This window comes from Ipomoea triloba, chromosome 9 (assembly GCF_003576645.1).
Source record: "Ipomoea triloba cultivar NCNSP0323 chromosome 9, ASM357664v1".
NCBI lineage: Eukaryota > Viridiplantae > Streptophyta > Magnoliopsida > Solanales > Convolvulaceae > Ipomoea > Ipomoea triloba.
The window spans coordinates 26,615,268-26,634,678 of record NC_044924.1 but is presented as its reverse complement, the minus strand read 5'-3'; the positions used below and the strand labels follow the sequence as shown (position 1 = coordinate 26,634,678).

Here is a 19,411-nt window from a genome sequence, read left to right as displayed (position 1 = left end):
TTATAATCAAATAAATGTACACGTTCAATATTAGAATTTTTTATAATTTCATCTTTATTTTTATTATCTCAATATATAATAAAAAAAATTTATCCACGCCCGGGTAATTGGACAATTATTTGTTCTAATTCAAAGGAAAACATCATAAAACATAATCGATCCAATCAATTTCATCAATTGCGCTATATAATATTCGATGTTATAATATATATAATTGTATATTGATCCAAATATTTTTTAAATATTATAACAAATCTATTCCGTGCAACGCACGGGCGAAAATATTAGTTGTACTAAAAAAATCACCCTCATCCTCACATAAGTAAAATGAAACATCGGCACCCTCATTTGTCGCCCCGTTATCATACAAATTAAAGGATTCATCCTCCCAAAAATTGAAACAAACATATTCATCACCAGACAAAAGAGAATCCTCACAATCATTAATCAATGTACCACATATTTCTATGGAATCATCCTCTCAAAAGAAGAAACAAGTACTATTTTGCTCATCAAGAATGTCATCACAAGCCATATGGGAGTCATTCGCACCCATGCCAAAAGTATTATTATCGCGAGATTGAACACACATGTTGTCAAGATTAATGTCAAGAGTGGGATTATGAATTTTACTGTTCGAGTCTTTGTCTTCCACACTACCTCAATGTATCGTTCTCGTTTTAACTTTCAATCTCCTCCTTTGTTGGTTTTCCAACTCGAAAGTTGGAACTTCTTCAAGTACCGGGGCTTCTTCTAGGACGCGGTTGTTTACTTCTAACAATTTCATCTTCATGACTTCCCCCATCATAGACAACATTTTTAATTACAAATCCTTCAAGAGCTGTAGATTTCCTTCCCGAAGGTTTGTAGTGTAGTAGTAAGTAGAATTGTATTTCAGACATGAGAGTTTTTTTTTTTATCGATTCTTTTCCATTATTCCTTCTTCTTCTTATTATTATTATTATTATTATTACTACTACTAAGTGTTTGGACGGGAAGTTGCAAAAGTAGGATTTTGTTTTTATTAGTAATATAGATATATAGATTATTATTATTATTATTATTATTATTATTATTATTATTATTATTATTATTATGTCACTTTGATTAAAGTATACAAAATAAAAAATAAAAGTAGCTAGAATTGAAATTGATTCAAAAATAAAATTTAAATGATTGGTATAAAAATTAGTAGTAATTTTCGGATTTTTTCTTATTAGTAGTAATTTAATTTAATGTAGAATTGTAGTACAAATAGGAATTGTATTACCATATTTTACAATAGCATTTCCCTTTCTTTTTTAAAAATAAATGCACTATATATTAGACTATTTACCACTCTAAATTAAATCATAATGTTACTTTAACACACTGGCCTTGTTTGGTAAATCACTATTAGCTTATATCTATTAGATGATTGAGTTATATAGTTGTTTGATATAATTTCTTTTCTCAAAAAAGCTAATTGACATTTCTCAAAAAGTTAATTGAAAAAGTTACTTTGAGCAACTTTTTGAATTTTAGCATTTTGGAGTTACAAAAAGTTGATTAACCGAACACTTATATTAATTTTTTAACAAAGTCAAATAACTAATAGTGCTTAAATAAGCTAAAATTGACTGATAGACTAACATTTCACCGGCTTAATACTTCTGAATTTTTAATTTGTTGACTTTGACCTTTAACAATTGTTTTGGTGGATTTGAATACCGCAAGGGCTTCGTAAAATTATGATCCGTCCTAAAAGAAAATTATGGTTCTAAAAGACAAAGACTTCTAATTTTGATACATCGACTTTTTTTTTTTTTTTTTTCCTTTTAATCATCACATTCAAATTTATTATGAGTAGTGTTTGGTAAATAGTTGTTAGCTGATTGGATTAGTGAGTTTGACTAGTCGATAGCATTAGCTAATTGTAAATAGATATTTGGTAAATTAATTGTTAACTGGTAGTTGATTACCAGTAGTTATACTATGGACCATGGGTCATAACTGATATTGCAATTGTATTGAACTGATACTGCAGTTGTGTTGAACTGATACTGTAGTTGTGTTGAAAGGGAACTGCAGTTGCGCGGAATAGAGACCGCTTCATCCGTCTGGAATTGCAGTTGTGTTGAACTCATACTGCAGTTGTGTTGAACAGATACTGCAGTTATGTTGAACTGCAGTTGTGTTGAACGGATGAACGATCTCTGTTCCGCGCAACTGCAGTTCCCTTTCAACACAACTACAGTATCTGTTCAACACAACTGTAATATCAGCTCAACATAACTACAGTATTAGCCATGACATGGTCCACTATGCATTGTGAAACATGGTCCACAATATAATTTGCGAGTTGATTACACGCAAAATAACTTTCTCAAAAATTTGATCGAAAAAACTACTTTGAACAGTTTTTTGAATTTTAGATTTTTAGAGTTGTTACAAAAAGCTAATTAATCAACCACTTATATTAACTATTTAACCAAGTCAAACAACTAATAGTGGTCAAATAAGCCAAAAATAGCCGATAAACTAACTATATTACCAAACATTACCAATATTTGGTTCTCTAACTATTAATAAAAAAGCTACCACTTTTACTAAAAGAGACATTGTGGTTAAGTGGCATGAAGTGACTTTCCTAAATAGGAGGTTATTGGTTCGATGAGTAAGTAGTACTAAAAAAAAAGGACATATTTTCAATATTATAGATTTATAGTAACTAAAAGGGATACTATTTTAATAATTAGAGAAATGAATTGAATTCGCCAACCTAGTCAATTTTGAACTCAATAACTAAAAATAAAATATGTAATAATTGAAAAACCAAATTTACCATTAAAGAATGACACATTTTCAATATGTAAACACTAAACCAGACTAAATTTGAATTTAAACATTTAAAAAGTGTAAATGTGTAATATTCAAAGAACTAAAATTGAAATTAATTAAAAATAAAATAATAATAATAATAATAATAATAATAATAATAAGAATAATAATATCGAAAAGGGCTCCATAGATTGCATGTTTTCTTCAACCTAATGATGATGTGAATGGCTAAACCTTATCTACAACTCCTACAAATCGCTTCATTTGTCAACCTATTTCTTGTCGATTTGTTTCTTCACATCATTCGCGCCACGTTGGCGTGATGCAGCATACGCCAATAGCCATTCATTTTAAAGTATATTACTTGTGATATATTATTAATTTTTTTATTGACCAGAATACCAAATCTTTGAATTTTTACGAGGAAAATGACGTGTATGTTTTGGATAAAATTATTGACATTATTCTTAATTGGCAAAAACTTGTTTGAGAGCATTTCACAAATCTTTATTCGTGAGACGAGTTGGATCAACATGAAATATAATACTTATACTAGCAAATGCAATATTAAATTATGGATAAAGTATTACATTTTATTTTGACCCGACCCGTCTCATGAATAAAGATCCGTGAGACAGTCTCACACAAGAATGACCATTCTTAATTTTATTAAAAAAAATTATTTAAAACTATATTATTTTTTGTCTACATCAGACAAATCATATTAATAAAGAGTACAAATAAAATACAAAATAAGAGTACGGGTAATATTACATTTTTTTTTTTTACAAATTCATGTAGTGTTTTTTTTTAAATAATAATTTCATTTAATATAAAAACTCCTATTGATGTGGCAAATACATTGAGGTATGGTATTCGGTAGAAGTATATATTCTCAGGCAGCTTCGAGCATAAGTGGAGTAGGTATCGAAGTTCAAAAGTTCCTTCCTAAGGCTTTAAATGCGCCTTATATAAATGGTTGGAGAGACACATGTCGGCATGTTAGCTATGTGTCTCGCATGCACGTGGGAGACCAAAGGCATCTTAGATACGTCACGTGCAAAGAGATTCCTAACGTTTATATTACTACGAGGTGGTCGGACGAATAGATGCAACTATGTTTGTTATCTAATGATGAAGGCTTAGCGTTCGGGGTAACCCTCTTGATCATATGGGCTCGAAAATTCTATCTCGGCTGCGAGGCCCGGGGCACAAAAACGGATAATCCCTAAGGGAATACCTTTGAACTAAGCATGGGCTGGGTAAGATCCATTGGGGGTCAGTCATGCTCAGGTATTGCATGCACCTCTGGGTCCCAGGTGTATATATCAAGCACATATATGAAGATATGACTAAATGATATTCCTTATCACTTATCTATGAAAAATAGGCAAATAGACTCTTCAACTATACATGATATGACAATTAGATTTCATGAACTATTAAAAGTTGGAATTAAGTTGTAATAGCTAAAAACCTTGTGATCTAGTGGCTCCCAGTTTACACTTCTCACATGGAGGGGAGTAGGTTCGAGCCTCACATAGAGGGGAGTGAGTTCGAGCCTTAGTGGAGGTAACTGTTGACTCTTTGTGCAAAGTCAAGAGTCCCTATATATGTCTGTGTGCGCGCGTGCGTGTGTGGCTACATGGAAAAAATTAATGTCAAATAACTTGAAATAAGATTTATAAGTTTTTTAACAATTTTGCATATACAATAATAATAATGAAAATAACTCTAGATGCTTTCATTAGTTACGAATGAATTTGTCTTTGTTGACTTAAAAAATACAAAATATTCAATAATTGTATATATATATGTGTGTGTGTGTGTGACTTCATAAATAAAGAATTATAGTTTATAAAAATGAATAGACAATTGAAAACGAAATAAGCTTATAAACCATCACATTGTTATTATAATAAATAATAAAGTATTTATTAATTAAAAAATATAATACACAACTTACAAACAAGAGTAGATCGAGCATGAAATCTTAATTACCGGGAGCAATAAATTAAAATATTTTAAAACGTGATAAATGATATTCATAACAAAATATGAAACATGATTAATTGGATAAAATAGTTCGAATAGAAAACACATTATAAATCACGCATATTCTCTATTGATATCATATTTATAAATACTTTTTCGTTTAGTTAGATCAATTTCAATTTTTTTTTTAGATTAATATAAATACAATGACGCGTAATAGAAATTCTAAACTACATTGACTAGATAATTCATATAAAAAAAATTATCTTTTAAAATTATTTCATAACTAAATCACAAAATATATTACATATACATAAATCATTATAAAGTTCACAAAATAACACATGTTTTAAATATTAGTAAATTTCTCAAATAGGAATAGTAGATTCAAAATTTGATATGAATCACAAATCAATCTATATTATAAATCTCACTATAATTATAGAAATGTAAAAGAATCACATAGTTAAAACTCAAAAAATACAATTAAAAATATAAATAAATTTCATACATTATAATTTGAATACTATATAATATTTCTAAATTTATCTTCTAAAGAGTAGGTAGGAAAAATTAAATTCCATAAGTTATAATTTTAATACTATATATAATATCCGTAAATTCATCTTGGGTGGAAAAATTTAAAGTAATATAAATTAAAGTATAAAAATAAATATATATGCAACCATGGAAGTTTGAAAATTTTGAAGTATAAAAATAAACATATATACAACCATGGAGTTCGGAAATTTTAAAGTATTAAAATGGAAACTATGCTGTCATGGGACTCAAGCCCTTAACCTCCATATTTATTAAGGTAAGTCTAACCAACTAACCTAAATCATATTTGTTTTATTTGAATGTACAAAGTATACTTATACTAAAATCTACAGTATATATATAAAAGGTGGTGGACTAGAGAGGTGGGCCCAGCTCGCCCTTGCCCAGGGCCGGGCCTGCGGCGGAGATAGCCCACAAAATAGAGGAGTTGGTTCACCTTGCAAGGTTGACCCTAGTCCTAAACTGTGTATTTTTAGTATTAGAATTGTGAATTTTTAGAATATAAATTGTGTTTCTAAATCAAAACACATAAATTATGTATGTTAACATTGTGTGTTCGTAGTATACAAATTGTAAATTTTTAAAAGGTAAATAGTGAACATTTAGTATGTAAATTATGGACATTCACATTGTGTGTTCGTAGTATACATATGGCGAATTTTTAAAAGGTAAATTGTGAACATTCAAAACTCGAGTCCACCTATCAGTAGTTATGTCAGTTGAGAACCCCGCTAAACACGTACTATCTTTGTTTCTAAGGCAACCCTACAACTAGCTCTATTCTCGCTTTGGGAAACATAGCGTTGACATTAAGAGTCACCTTTGTCTTCCTAGGGAGGCTTGCATTTAACCAAAGTATCCTTAGTTGTATGGAGACGGCCTCTAAGTTCATGCGCACGTCTAAAAGCTTTGGTCGCATCGAGCACTTGCATTTCTATCCAATTTTCTTTTACGGTGTTGTCAATCATCCCATTCTAAAAGGCCATGTCATTGCACCACTTCACCTCCAAATTCACTAGACATTGCAATTCACATCCATTATGAAACCTGTTAGAAAATAATCATGTGGCTCAAATTAATCCATGAAGACCAATTCCACCCTCCACGTCGCATGGCAGCATGGTTTCTGCACGTTCTCCGAAATTCTTGGTGCTTCTTGCAATTGGCGCAATTCTAGCATTTCTTTGATGTATAAATAGATTAGCTACTTTGCTTTGTCTTTTGCTCATCCATTACATCAATACAATTGTAATTGGAATCATTCTTTCTTGTCTCTTTGTTCTCACGTTACTTATATATATAATATATATATATATATATTCTCTTTTGTTACTCTTTTAATTAAGAGTTTAATATATATATATATTTATTATATTGTCCCATTTAGAAATTCGTTTGTTATTATTATATTATTCCCTATTATTTAACTTCTATAATTCTCAATTTTCGATTATTCGCTTCCGCATTATTCTGCTATATTCCTAACAGTAGTTATGTCAGTTGTGAACATTCAAAACTCGAGTCCACCTATCAGTAGTTATGTCAGTTGAGAACCCCGCTAAACACGTACTATCTTTGTTTCTAAGGCAACCCTACAACTAGCTCTATTCTCGCTTCGGGAAACATACCGTAGACATTAAGAGTCACCTTTGTCTTCCTAGGGAGGCTTGCATTTAACCAAAGTATCCTTAGTTGTATTGAGACGGCCTCTGAGTTCATGCGCACGTTTAAAAGCTTTGGTCGCATCGAGCACTTGCATTTCTATCCAATTTTCTTTTACGGTGTTGTCAATCATCCCATTCTAAAAGGCCATGTCATTGCACCACTTCACCTCCAAATTCACTAGACATTGCAATTCACATCCATTATGAACCCCATTTCCTTCTCTCAATGTTAGACATAGTTTGTTTGTCAACGACAGTCAATTTATATGACCAATTTCCCAACCTGCATCAGTTACACAAACTTCCTACATTTTCAATTAAAATTTTCTACAATCGAAACCATGAACAATCTCAATCACTTTTTCCTAAATTCACACTAAAGCATGAATGAATGAATCAAATGATGATACAAAAAATAAGCAGAATCGGAAACGAACAAAAGTTAATGTCCTTACCAATTGGGAAGAGACGATTGGTGGGGCCCAAATAATTTAATTGTGAGCCAACCAACCAATGTTTGTTGGCTAAAATTGAAGTTATCCAGTAATGGGTCCACGCTGATCCACGTAGGTCTATCCAATGGAATGGAGGAGCGGGCCCCACCAGACGCAAAGTATATTCTTTTCTTCTTCCTATCCACCAACGACCCAACGTCATAGCAACGTGGCACCAGCGGGGCACTGATTCATCCCTTGCACACCACTACATTACTAACAATAGCATTTCTTCTGTTTTCTAAGTTGATTTAGTGTCAAATTTTTATTTGAATTTTTTAAAATAATATTTGTTATGATTTGTCTCATAGTATACCGTTTTACATTAAAAGAGTAGCAAAAATATAATATCTATTTTTCGAATTAACAAAAGAAATGTAATATTTGTTTACTTATAAATGTATAGGTTTTTTTTTTTCTGCTTTTGTTCTATTGATATTTATATTAATATATCAATAGTTGCCTCTACTAAAGCTCAAACTCACTCCCATCATTCATGTGGGAATGTGAACCAGGACACCGGGTGTCATTAAACCACAAGGTCTTTGGCGGTTCTTTATTAGCCTAAATTGCTTATAGTTGATCGGCTTAAATAAAAAAATTAAGACTTAAACTCATGACCTTGTGGTTACAAGTTTTTATCCTAAGTCATCTTGATTAGAATTATTCTCTATTTTGATACACGAGTATTAAATACTTATCACATTTGATCTTCTGATCTCGATCAATTTTTACACCAATGTTGTCTAATTTTTATAAATACTAATCCAATATCTTTATATTTAATTTTGTCATCTACATGCTACTTCAATTTAAATAACTCGAATGTAGTGCACTAAATATGAGGAATAGATTAAAAATGAAAAAAAAAATCTTTTAAAAATGGATTATATTATTACTACACACGAGATCAAATGCAAAGAAGTTCTCTGAGATGACATCTGAGTCATTACTTTAGCCAAAATCAATGGTTAGAATGAAGAAAAAAATGCAGTGGTATTATGATAATTTTGCGTAAGTTCAAAGTTTAAGGTGCGTAAATTTAAAGTTTAAGGAGCGTAAGTTTATAGCTTAAGGTGCGAAAATTTATAGCTTAATATGCGTATATTTAAATTTAAAGTACACAACTTTTTAGTTTAAGGTATATCAGTTTAACTCTTAAAGTGCACAGCTTACATACTCTAGGTGCATAAATTTCAAACTTAAAGGTGTATAAATTTCAAACCAAAGGTGCATAAGTTTCCTTTAGTTCGTACATTCACAAAGGAAGAGAAGTCTGCACCTGAACCATATATATATATATATAAGGATCAAATGAGGACCTAGAGTTAGGTGAGGACCATGTGAACTTATCTGATTCTTTAATTTAAATAATTCAATGGTTGTGATTAATTATATGCAATAGATTTAATTTTTCACGCTTAGTTTGTGGTGCATTCATTCTTAGTTTGTTGTGCATTCATTATTAGTTTGTTGTGCATTCATTCTCAATTTGTTTAGCATTCGGTCTCAGCTTGTTGTGCATTCATAGTGTGAATGTTGTGCATCTCGCACACTTTGTTGTGCAGTTGCATTCATAGCCATTAGATCAGTACAAATGGATGATCTGGATTAGTCCACAGGGTAGGTTCACACCTGATCCGGAACCATATATATATATATATATATATATATATATATATATATATATATATATATATATATATATATATATATATATATATAGTGTAGGGTGTTAGCATTTCATTCCAAATGTCTAAATGGATAATTTGGAGCATTGATTCTATCTTCAATTTCTTCCGACAATCATGGGAATTGAAATTTTATTAAATTCATCAACCGAATAACTAGGGCTCTTTGTCGCTGCTATCGAACTGCGGGTCGATGTTAGGAGTAGAGTAGAAATATTTATGGGAAATTAAACCACTGTTGCCATTGTGCGTCACTGTCAAAGGACCGGACGGAGCAGATATAAGCTGACAAATCCTGGGATTCGGAAAGATCATCTTCAGTTCTGTGTAGTAGGGAAAATTGGAAATGGATAAGGTTCTCACAGTGGGCGAGAATGTCGACAGGTTCATACCGCCGGCGCCGGCGGACAAGATGATGATGAGCCGTAGCCCCTCCGAGTATGCCTTCCAGCGATTCCTCCAGGAAGCCACCGCCTCCGTTGATCACACTTTGTCTTCTTCACCTCCTGCTTCTTGTTCTTCTACTTCTGCTGCTGCTGCTGCCTCTGGTCGGCAGCGGTTGCCGCAGAACGACGTCGTCGAGGTTTCGGATCGGAATCTCGGAGCTGATCGGGATGTGAAATTCGGTCACGAGAGCTCCGGGGCGGAGTCGGCGGCGGAAACCGCGAAGACGACGTCGTTTGGTGCGGGACCTGCCGCTAATGTTCCCATTGGTTCAGAGGACTATCAGACATTCCTCAAAAGTCGTCTCTATTTAGCCTGCGCCGCCGTAGCTTTCTCGCGTGTAAGTGTCTCAAAGCATTTTTTTCACTTTTTTCTTTTGAGATCCCGAAATTTCTCCTTATTTGGCGCATGAATAAAAAAAAAATCTAATGAAATTCAGATTTTTATGAACTTCATTATTCTTGCTTTGCTACTCCTTGTGTTTTTTGAGAAACCATGATTTGATGTCCAGTTCTTATTGTTGAATCTGTCAACGAATCCAATATATGGCTCACTGAACTGTTTAAGGGTGCCATAGGGAGAGCGGTTGGTTAGTTCACTGCTGCTTCCATAGGTTCCATCGGATCCTTACCTTTCGATTTAAAATTTTAGTGCTTGGAGCAGGTAAAGCTATAACCTGCGCCAACCTTAGCATTGTCAAATGGGTGCTTGGAAAGCTTGTAACAATCTTGGATCATTGGATTGTTACTCTAGCAAATAAGAGAAATAGGGTTAAGAGAAATTCATAGAAGAGAGGGAAGAAATGGAGAGAAAAGGAACAAGTTTATGCATCATAACTGCCATATATCCGTACATCCCTTGGAGGCTAACCCAACTACTTATATATGCTATTTGTTGGGAAGTTACAACATATTTTCAATAAAATAAAAGCTAACAAATCTGCCAGCTTCAGTACTTCTTCAGCTGAGCTAAATGTCATTTTTATAATTCAACTGAACTTCCCTAGGCTCTTAAACAGACGATGGTTCATTTCAAACGNTATATATATATATATATAGTGTAGGGTGTTAGCATTTCATTCCAAATGTCTAAATGGATAATTTGGAGCATTGATTCTATCTTCAATTTCTTCCGACAATCATGGGAATTGAAATTTTATTAAATTCATCAACCGAATAACTAGGGCTCTTTGTCGCTGCTATCGAACTGCGGGTCGATGTTAGGAGTAGAGTAGAAATATTTATGGGAAATTAAACCACTGTTGCCATTGTGCGTCACTGTCAAAGGACCGGACGGAGCAGATATAAGCTGACAAATCCTGGGATTCGGAAAGATCATCTTCAGTTCTGTGTAGTAGGGAAAATTGGAAATGGATAAGGTTCTCACAGTGGGCGAGAATGTCGACAGGTTCATACCGCCGGCGCCGGCGGACAAGATGATGATGAGCCGTAGCCCCTCCGAGTATGCCTTCCAGCGATTCCTCCAGGAAGCCACCGCCTCCGTTGATCACACTTTGTCTTCTTCACCTCCTGCTTCTTGTTCTTCTACTTCTGCTGCTGCTGCTGCCTCTGGTCGGCAGCGGTTGCCGCAGAACGACGTCGTCGAGGTTTCGGATCGGAATCTCGGAGCTGATCGGGATGTGAAATTCGGTCACGAGAGCTCCGGGGCGGAGTCGGCGGCGGAAACCGCGAAGACGACGTCGTTTGGTGCGGGACCTGCCGCTAATGTTCCCATTGGTTCAGAGGACTATCAGACATTCCTCAAAAGTCGTCTCTATTTAGCCTGCGCCGCCGTAGCTTTCTCGCGTGTAAGTGTCTCAAAGCATTTTTTTCACTTTTTTCTTTTGAGATCCCGAAATTTCTCCTTATTTGGCGCATGAATAAAAAAAAAATCTAATGAAATTCAGATTTTTATGAACTTCATTATTCTTGCTTTGCTACTCCTTGTGTTTTTTGAGAAACCATGATTTGATGTCCAGTTCTTATTGTTGAATCTGTCAACGAATCCAATATATGGCTCACTGAACTGTTTAAGGGTGCCATAGGGAGAGCGGTTGGTTAGTTCACTGCTGCTTCCATAGGTTCCATCGGATCCTTACCTTTCGATTTAAAATTTTAGTGCTTGGAGCAGGTAAAGCTATAACCTGCGCCAACCTTAGCATTGTCAAATGGGTGCTTGGAAAGCTTGTAACAATCTTGGATCATTGGATTGTTACTCTAGCAAATAAGAGAAATAGGGTTAAGAGAAATTCATAGAAGAGAGGGAAGAAATGGAGAGAAAAGGAACAAGTTTATGCATCATAACTGCCATATATCCGTACATCCCTTGGAGGCTAACCCAACTACTTATATATGCTATTTGTTGGGAAGTTACAACATATTTTCAATAAAATAAAAGCTAACAAATCTGCCAGCTTCAGTACTTCTTCAGCTGAGCTAAATGTCATTTTTATAATTCAACTGAACTTCCCTAGGCTCTTAAACAGACGATGGTTCATTTCAAACGGTATCATCTATTCTTATTAATAAAATGACCACTTATTCAAAAGACAATGTTTTCTTCCCTTCTGTATTCCAAAATGGTGTCATACACCTTTTATTGAATCCACTTTAGCGGCTACTTTATTTATTCAGTTCATTATATTCTTGCTGAGCTCCTGACATGGCCGAAGTGGTGAGTCACTTTAACGCTCTTCCAAATGCAGCCTAAGTCTCAGATCAAATGGAAAAGTACTGGTCTTTGGAAAACTCTGTTTATTTGTTTTCTATCTTATTCTATGTATCAGGGAAATTGCATGGATCCTCAAGATTCAGCCGCCATGTTGCCTGACAAAGGATTAGAGGCATCCATTTCCAACCCAGGATCTGTGGTCCCTCCTAAAGGTTAGTGGTGCTTCTATAGATGTTGTATATATTAATTGCCATGTATCTGTCATAATTGCTGGAAAATTGAGTAGACATCTTGAATTGGTAAATGATTGTTGCACAGGATGTTACGGTTACTGGTGTTATGTTTAAATTTCTGCTATTATCAAGTATAAGGAATATTTTGTTCATAGTTTTCCTTTTGACAGCAGTAGCGCCTTAATATTTCCCTCTATGAGCTTATGTTCTCTGGGTTGTTTTGAGAGCAGCACAAACCATTTGTTTATTTATTCCTTTTGGTTCTGCAAATATTTACAGAAAACTGAGAGAAATAGAGGGAAATTTTTTAATTGCCCTTCTTTAAGCATGTCATTCCTGTCTAGAAAGGCTCTTGAAGATATGTTTTACTAGGTAGAGGCACAGAAATGTAAGCTTACTGTTTATTGGTTGATAATAATTGATTTAAGGACTTATTCTGCTGGGTTAATTGACCTTTAGTGAAACATATCTTCTCTAAGGTGATCTGTTTTTTACCAACCAGCTGAAATCTATAATCATGTCCTTACAAAAAAGGATGAAATTTGTCATTCAGTTTAGTTCTGGTCCTAATTTCATAGTCTTCCAGCATTTTATTCACATCAGTTTTAGCAAACAGTATATATTATTAAGTAGCTTGTGGTTGAAACATATCCTATTGCCAGAGCCAAAGAGGGTTTCCTGCTTTGATAAATTATTATGGAAATTATTCAGCGTGTTACTTTTACCATGTAGGATCTGGGAATGATTTTCCCAAGGGGGATGCCGGAGGGCCTGTTGGAACATCCACCTTACCTGCAGTGCAGAAGAAATCTAGTGCCAGGGCACAGTCAGCAAGTGGCTCAGAACTGTCTGATGATGATGAAGCTGAAGAGGAAGCAGAAACAACTCACCAAATTGATGTAAAACGTGCGAGGAGGTTAGAATTTTTATCACTTGTAGATACTCAATTTATTTGTTAAGACAAGCAACAGAAGGAATATAGATGATTAAGCAGTCATATTCAATCTATAGAGAATGAGCACACATCTGATTTATGGTTAAGAGACAAATTTTGGAATGGATATATCTTGGTGCTCAGACCATTTCATGCATGATGCAGTTGTTATCCTTTATCAATAAACTGTATACTTCTACTTTTGTTGTGAGCTCTCTCATAAAAGATGGTAAGTTATCTAGCCTGATTGATCAATTACACGAGTTACCTTCTGTAAATATGCATTTGGTATGTCAAAATTAAACCATATTTTATTATTAATATAATATAAATATAAATATAAATATGCTTTCTGTAGAAGAAAAGACTATTGTATTGACAGTGATGCATCTTAGTCTCATTGTTCTGAACTGTGGTCCCTACAATGGGCCTTTGCTGCAAGTTTAGAACAATGGCCTTTGCTGCAACGTCTCAAAGAGGATAGCATTTTCCCATCTCAGATAGACTATAAATAGCAGCTGTATCTGGATGCTGCAAGTTCCATTTTGGATTTACTTCCAACAGATTAATGGAGGTCACAAAATGAAAAGCAAAATTTGATATGGGATGGTTTATTTGTTGATGATTTTTAATTTATTGCACTTAGATTCGAGGAAGAAAAAAAAATCTGCTGTTATGCATTACAGTATGAGATGTTTAAATCTGTGTACCTTCACTTAATCAGCAAGCTTTTGCATCCAATTAAGTGGCATTGTTGATATCATCATTTTAAATTCTAAAGGTTAAGGTTGTTATTGATGTGCTAGTTCATCAGAAGCATGCTCCAATTTATGAATATTTTATCTTAACCAGGATGCTATCTAATAGAGAATCAGCTAGACGTTCTAGAAGAAGAAAGCAGGTCCATCTGACAGACTTGGAGACGCAGGTATATTCTCTTACTTTCATAATTTGTGCTGCTTTTACTTAGTTGATGCTCTTTGACTAGTTTAACCAAAGTGTTTACTCATTGTTTTCCCTAGGTTTCTGAATTGAAAGTTGAAAACTCCTCTTTATTGAAGCGTTTGACTGAAGTAAGCCAAAAACACAACGACGCAGCAGTTGACAATAGAATCTTGAAAGCGGATGTTGAGACACTAAGAGCAAAGGTAATAACATGTTCATTGTGTGAATATTGAAAATTTGGTGTTTGTTTGTTTGTAATTCTCCTAACAGCTCTAGCTCTTTTTCTTATGAGTGATATTTTCCATTTTTATTTCGTTGACCTTCATCGCTGCTTAATGCGTAATTATATTTATTTAGTTAGAGCATTAGTGTTTGTATTTTGAAATTTTAAAATCCTTGCATGCTCATTTTGTTTAACTCATGGAACAAACTTCCTTCTTGAATCACACCCCACCTTAGTTATGTGGGACACTGATGAAAGTTAGGATTACTACCATTCTCAAACTATATCATCGATCACGCCTCACCTTAGTTTGCTTCTTGAACTACTCATGATGTGCCATGTTTCCATTTCTTAATCAGAGTAGGGACGTTATCTCTAGATAATGTCGTTGAAGTTGGTTATGCAAGAGGTAAATCTAGCAGTTTTGTGTTGGGGGTCACGCTAGTACCCGTGGACTTACATGGAAAATGAAGATTCCGAAGATCTAGGGGTGTGGCCTATTGTGTTCTAATATATCTTGTCCTTGTTTGTGTGTGCACATATACTAGATAAACCAAAGTGGTGGACCAAGAAATGAGGAAATTTTGACCTTTGCTTTACTCTTCATCTGCGTTTAGAATGTAGACCAGGAAAGTTTTTTTATGCAGTAACCTTATTTAGTATGAAATGAAGCTTTAAGAAAAGGTATTTATCATTAATTCTCATTTCTCCAGTCGCTGATTATATCTGCCATCTGAAAACTAAATATCACTATTGCAAAAATCGGCATAGGTGGCCACCTAGGCACAAATTAGGCGCTACGCCCTCCTAGGCCGGAGGGATTTTACCCTTAGGCCGACATTAGTCTGCCGGCTGACTAGGCGGCCTAAGCGTTAGAGTCAGCCAACTAGGCACCTGAGTCGGTCAAACAGGCGCTCAAGTTGGCTAACTTGGCGCCCAACTCGGCCGAGTGTTTTTTTTTTTTAGTTTTGGTGTGCTGTTTTTCTTATTATTATTACTCGGTCGCCTAGGTGGCACCTAGGCACCCCAGGCGCCTAGGGCCTTCTACAACATTGCTAAATATTTAGTCTTCTTGCAGGTGAAAATGGCTGAGGAAACAGTTAAAAGAATTACTGGGATGCATTCACTATTCCAAACCATGCCTGAGATACCCACATTGAGCATGCCATCCTTCGCTGATAGCCCTTCCGACACATCAGCCGATGCTACTGTACCGCTGCAAGAAGATGCCGATAACCACTACTACCAATCCCTTTGTCGTGATTCTAGCATCCAGAATGGCTTGCTGGACATCCCTCCGGTTGATAACGCACGACAGGATTCTGCTGCAACAGCAGGGGTGAACAATATGGGAGCGATGGCTTCAATGCACAGAGTGGCCAGCTTGGAAAACCTGCAGAATCGCATCCGCAGAAAAGCAGGAGGTTCATGTAGAACTCAGTGCAGGTTAAGCAATGATGTGCAGAAGGGGACCTAATATAAATCAAAACTTTGTGCTAATCCACCAAAAAAACTATTTTGTGCCATGGTTCATGCTAGAAAATGGTTTTATTTTCAGTGATCGAATGATTCATTTTGCGTGAATTCACTTGGATAATGTTCCTATTCAATAAATTGAATGTTCACATCTTACGAGTCATTACATCATGTCAGTTCATAGTTGGACTTGATATGAAATTACAATTGTACTAAAGGATTAGTGATTTTTTAAAATTTAAGAAACGAGTCCTTAGGCTACCTATATCCCTAAAATATTCTCGCTTTTATTATTATTTTATCTACCCGTTGAGTGGTGCAATACTAAATGCACCACAAATCAATCAAAAGTGCAACATAGAGCACTCATAATAAGTGCACAAGATACTAGCACTTAGCGCACCATAAAATTACACTTGGTATACTTCGGTGGTGCACTAAGTATTGGTGTGTGGTGCACTTATGAGTGATTTATGGTATACCACAAAAAATGAGAAAAATGCGGTAAGTTCAATAGAATCATTGAATGGTGCAATATTAAGTGCACTACCACATACAGGCTCGATCCTATCATTTTATAGGTCTAGAGCACAACAACAAAAATGGACCCTATATGAAATTAATATATATTTTCATAACTAAAATTTAAATTAAATAGAAAAAAAATACTAGTATCAAATAACTTGAAATAAGATTTACAAGTTTTTAACATTTTTGCGTACACAATAATAATAATGAAAACAATTCTAGATTCTTTACTAAATACAAAATAATTAATAATTACATCAGTGCCTTTATAAATAAAGAATTATAGTTTATAAAAACGAAGAAACAATTTAAAACCAAATAAGCTTATAGACAATCACATTGTTATTATAGTAAATAATAAAGTAATTATTAATAAAAATTTATAAAATAAAACTTACAAATAAGAGTGACATCTTAATTATTGGGAGCAATAAATAAAACACATTAAAACTTGATAAATGATATTCATAACTAAATACCTTGAATTGAAAACACATTATAAATCATACATCTTCTCTATTGACATCATATTTATATATAATTTTTCTAGATAAGTCATAAAAAAGTAAACTATCTTTTAACACAATTTTCATAACTAAATCCTTGTCCGAGCTTTCCAATCGGAATAGTTGTCACTTGTTAACTCGGGAGGAGATTTATGCCTATCCATCCTGACACACTCAACACACGGTGAGACAGAACAAAAAGACCACGTTAGAAGCAAAAAGATAACACATAAAAAAGCACCAAAGACTTGTGTTCAAGAAACACGAGATCGCCAGATCGGTTAGACTAATAGATTAAGTCCCCAGACTCTGATATAAATTGAAAAAGTATCGTGGATCTTGAATGCAAAATTTAAAGGTTCCAATTAAACATTAATTAATATTCTTATAGTTATTAGTCCAGATTTGATTATTTTGAATAACAAATAAAAACAAAAACATAAGAAAAGAAAGGAACCCGGACACAAGAAATGATTACTGTAACACCCCAATTTTCACATCTGGGATTTATTACAAAATCCTAATATTACAATACATTGCGGAAGCGTCTAACCAGCAGAAAACTCGGTGTTACCGCCACGCTCAGGTATCTCTCCTATACCCAAACGTTAAGGCTAAACTTACAACATCGACATCCACTCCCATCTTGTTTAGAGCTCATCGGGCTACTAGAGTCCACACTAATCTGCATCTAATAAAGGACACAATGAAGTGTAGTTAGCACGACGGCTAAGTAAGAAAATCCATTTGTCACTTAAAAGTAGACAAAGGTTTGAAAACATTTTTAGTTTAGAAGTTTAAAAAAAATCATTTTCATGTCCTTTCAGACAAGTTTGCAAAACTTTCATTTCCAAGAATTTCATCATTTGCAAATAGAACCGCAGCTCTAATGCTCATAATAATCTGAACCGCAGCCCAGAGTAACAATAATTTTCATAGTAAAAAATTCACTTAGTTTCCCCTGAGTAAGCACGAGGCTTTCTTTTTTTTTCATAACTCCATCTCTTCTCAGCGAATAGACTTCGCTCTGTAGTATGAATTGATCATACAAACCTCGGGCCATGGCATTTCCAGCCTTCCCGTAGGTCTCCTTATCCCAACCTAGGGCCATGGCACTCCAGCCCTCCCGTAGGTCCACCCTTATTCCAACCCCGGGCCGTGGCATTTAAGCCTTCCCGTAGGTCCCCACCTTATTCCAGAAACTAAGGGTTTGAAAACATTTTCCTTCCTTCAGTTTTTCTTTCTTAAATCATTTCTTTGGACATATTTCACAAATGAGTCCAATATTTGATATCGGCTACCTCTTTAGCCCTTGAAGGATTTTCAAACATCATTTTCTCAAACAATAAGGTTTTGACAACCTTTATATCAAAATAGCATACGTTTTTCAACGTAAGTTTTCATAAACATTTTTGGATACACTTCATATGTCCATCTCACACTTAAAATCAACCAACATCCTTAACTATCGTCCTCAACAACTTCCACTATGATCAACACCATTAGATCATAACTTGAGGATATCGTACATCCAAATATATATAAATTCTAATAGGTAAGGTCATTGCCTAACCATAACCCAAAAATCATGAGATTATCATTTAATCTCTATCATTAATCCACGTCCTTAGCATCACCTGATCACCATTAACTCACTAACTACCTCACAATTATCACTAACACATCCATAATCATACTAAGCATAATTCAGAAAATTTCAGCTTGGCGCAGTCAGAAAGATTGAGCCGGTAAAAATAGTTCCCGAACTCTTTTTCACTTGAAATTTTTATGGTAGAACCCCAACTTATAGTACTTGATGTCCGTCAAAAGTTTTGGTCACTTTGATCCACGAATAAACACAGAAAATTCCCTTTTTACCCTTGGTCCGAAATATTTTTCTCTCCGTCCAGTTTTGGGAAAAATTCCGAAAACTATACTTATACTACTCCGATCATTATGAAATTTTATATGTAGGTTCTACACTTGTTGAAATACATATCTACAAAAAATGGAGTCAAAATACCTTACCAAGTTTTCCCAGAAATTCACGGAAGTCACTGACAGAGACTAGCTTGATTTTACTTCAATATTTTCACAAGTATAAGCCCATATGGACATAAATACAACATATACAAGCATACCCAAGCTATGAACATGTATACAAAAATATCCCCAAAGCTCCAAAAAACACCATATTTCAACCAAAATCAATTATCCAAATTCAAGT

General features: G+C 34.4%; 2 protein-coding genes across 2 annotated transcripts; both read left to right on the top strand.

Annotated features, from left to right (window-relative positions):
* Positions 1-9,303: 9,303 nt before the first annotated feature.
* On the top strand, positions 9,304-10,457 carry LOC116029842. Its single transcript, XM_031271881.1, has 3 exons — positions 9,304-10,013; positions 10,181-10,258; positions 10,333-10,457. Exons 1-3 carry the CDS (start codon positions 9,572-9,574, stop codon positions 10,455-10,457), a joined length of 645 nt encoding a protein of 214 aa, XP_031127741.1. The 5' UTR covers positions 9,304-9,571.
* Positions 10,458-10,780: 323 nt separating this feature from the next.
* On the top strand, positions 10,781-16,411 carry LOC116028284 (light-inducible protein CPRF2-like). Its single transcript, XM_031269933.1, has 6 exons — positions 10,781-11,476; positions 12,455-12,551; positions 13,305-13,488; positions 14,359-14,434; positions 14,529-14,654; positions 15,753-16,411. Exons 1-6 carry the CDS (start codon positions 11,039-11,041, stop codon positions 16,149-16,151), a joined length of 1,320 nt encoding a protein of 439 aa, XP_031125793.1. The 5' UTR covers positions 10,781-11,038; the 3' UTR covers positions 16,152-16,411.
* Positions 16,412-19,411: the final 3,000 nt, after the last annotated feature.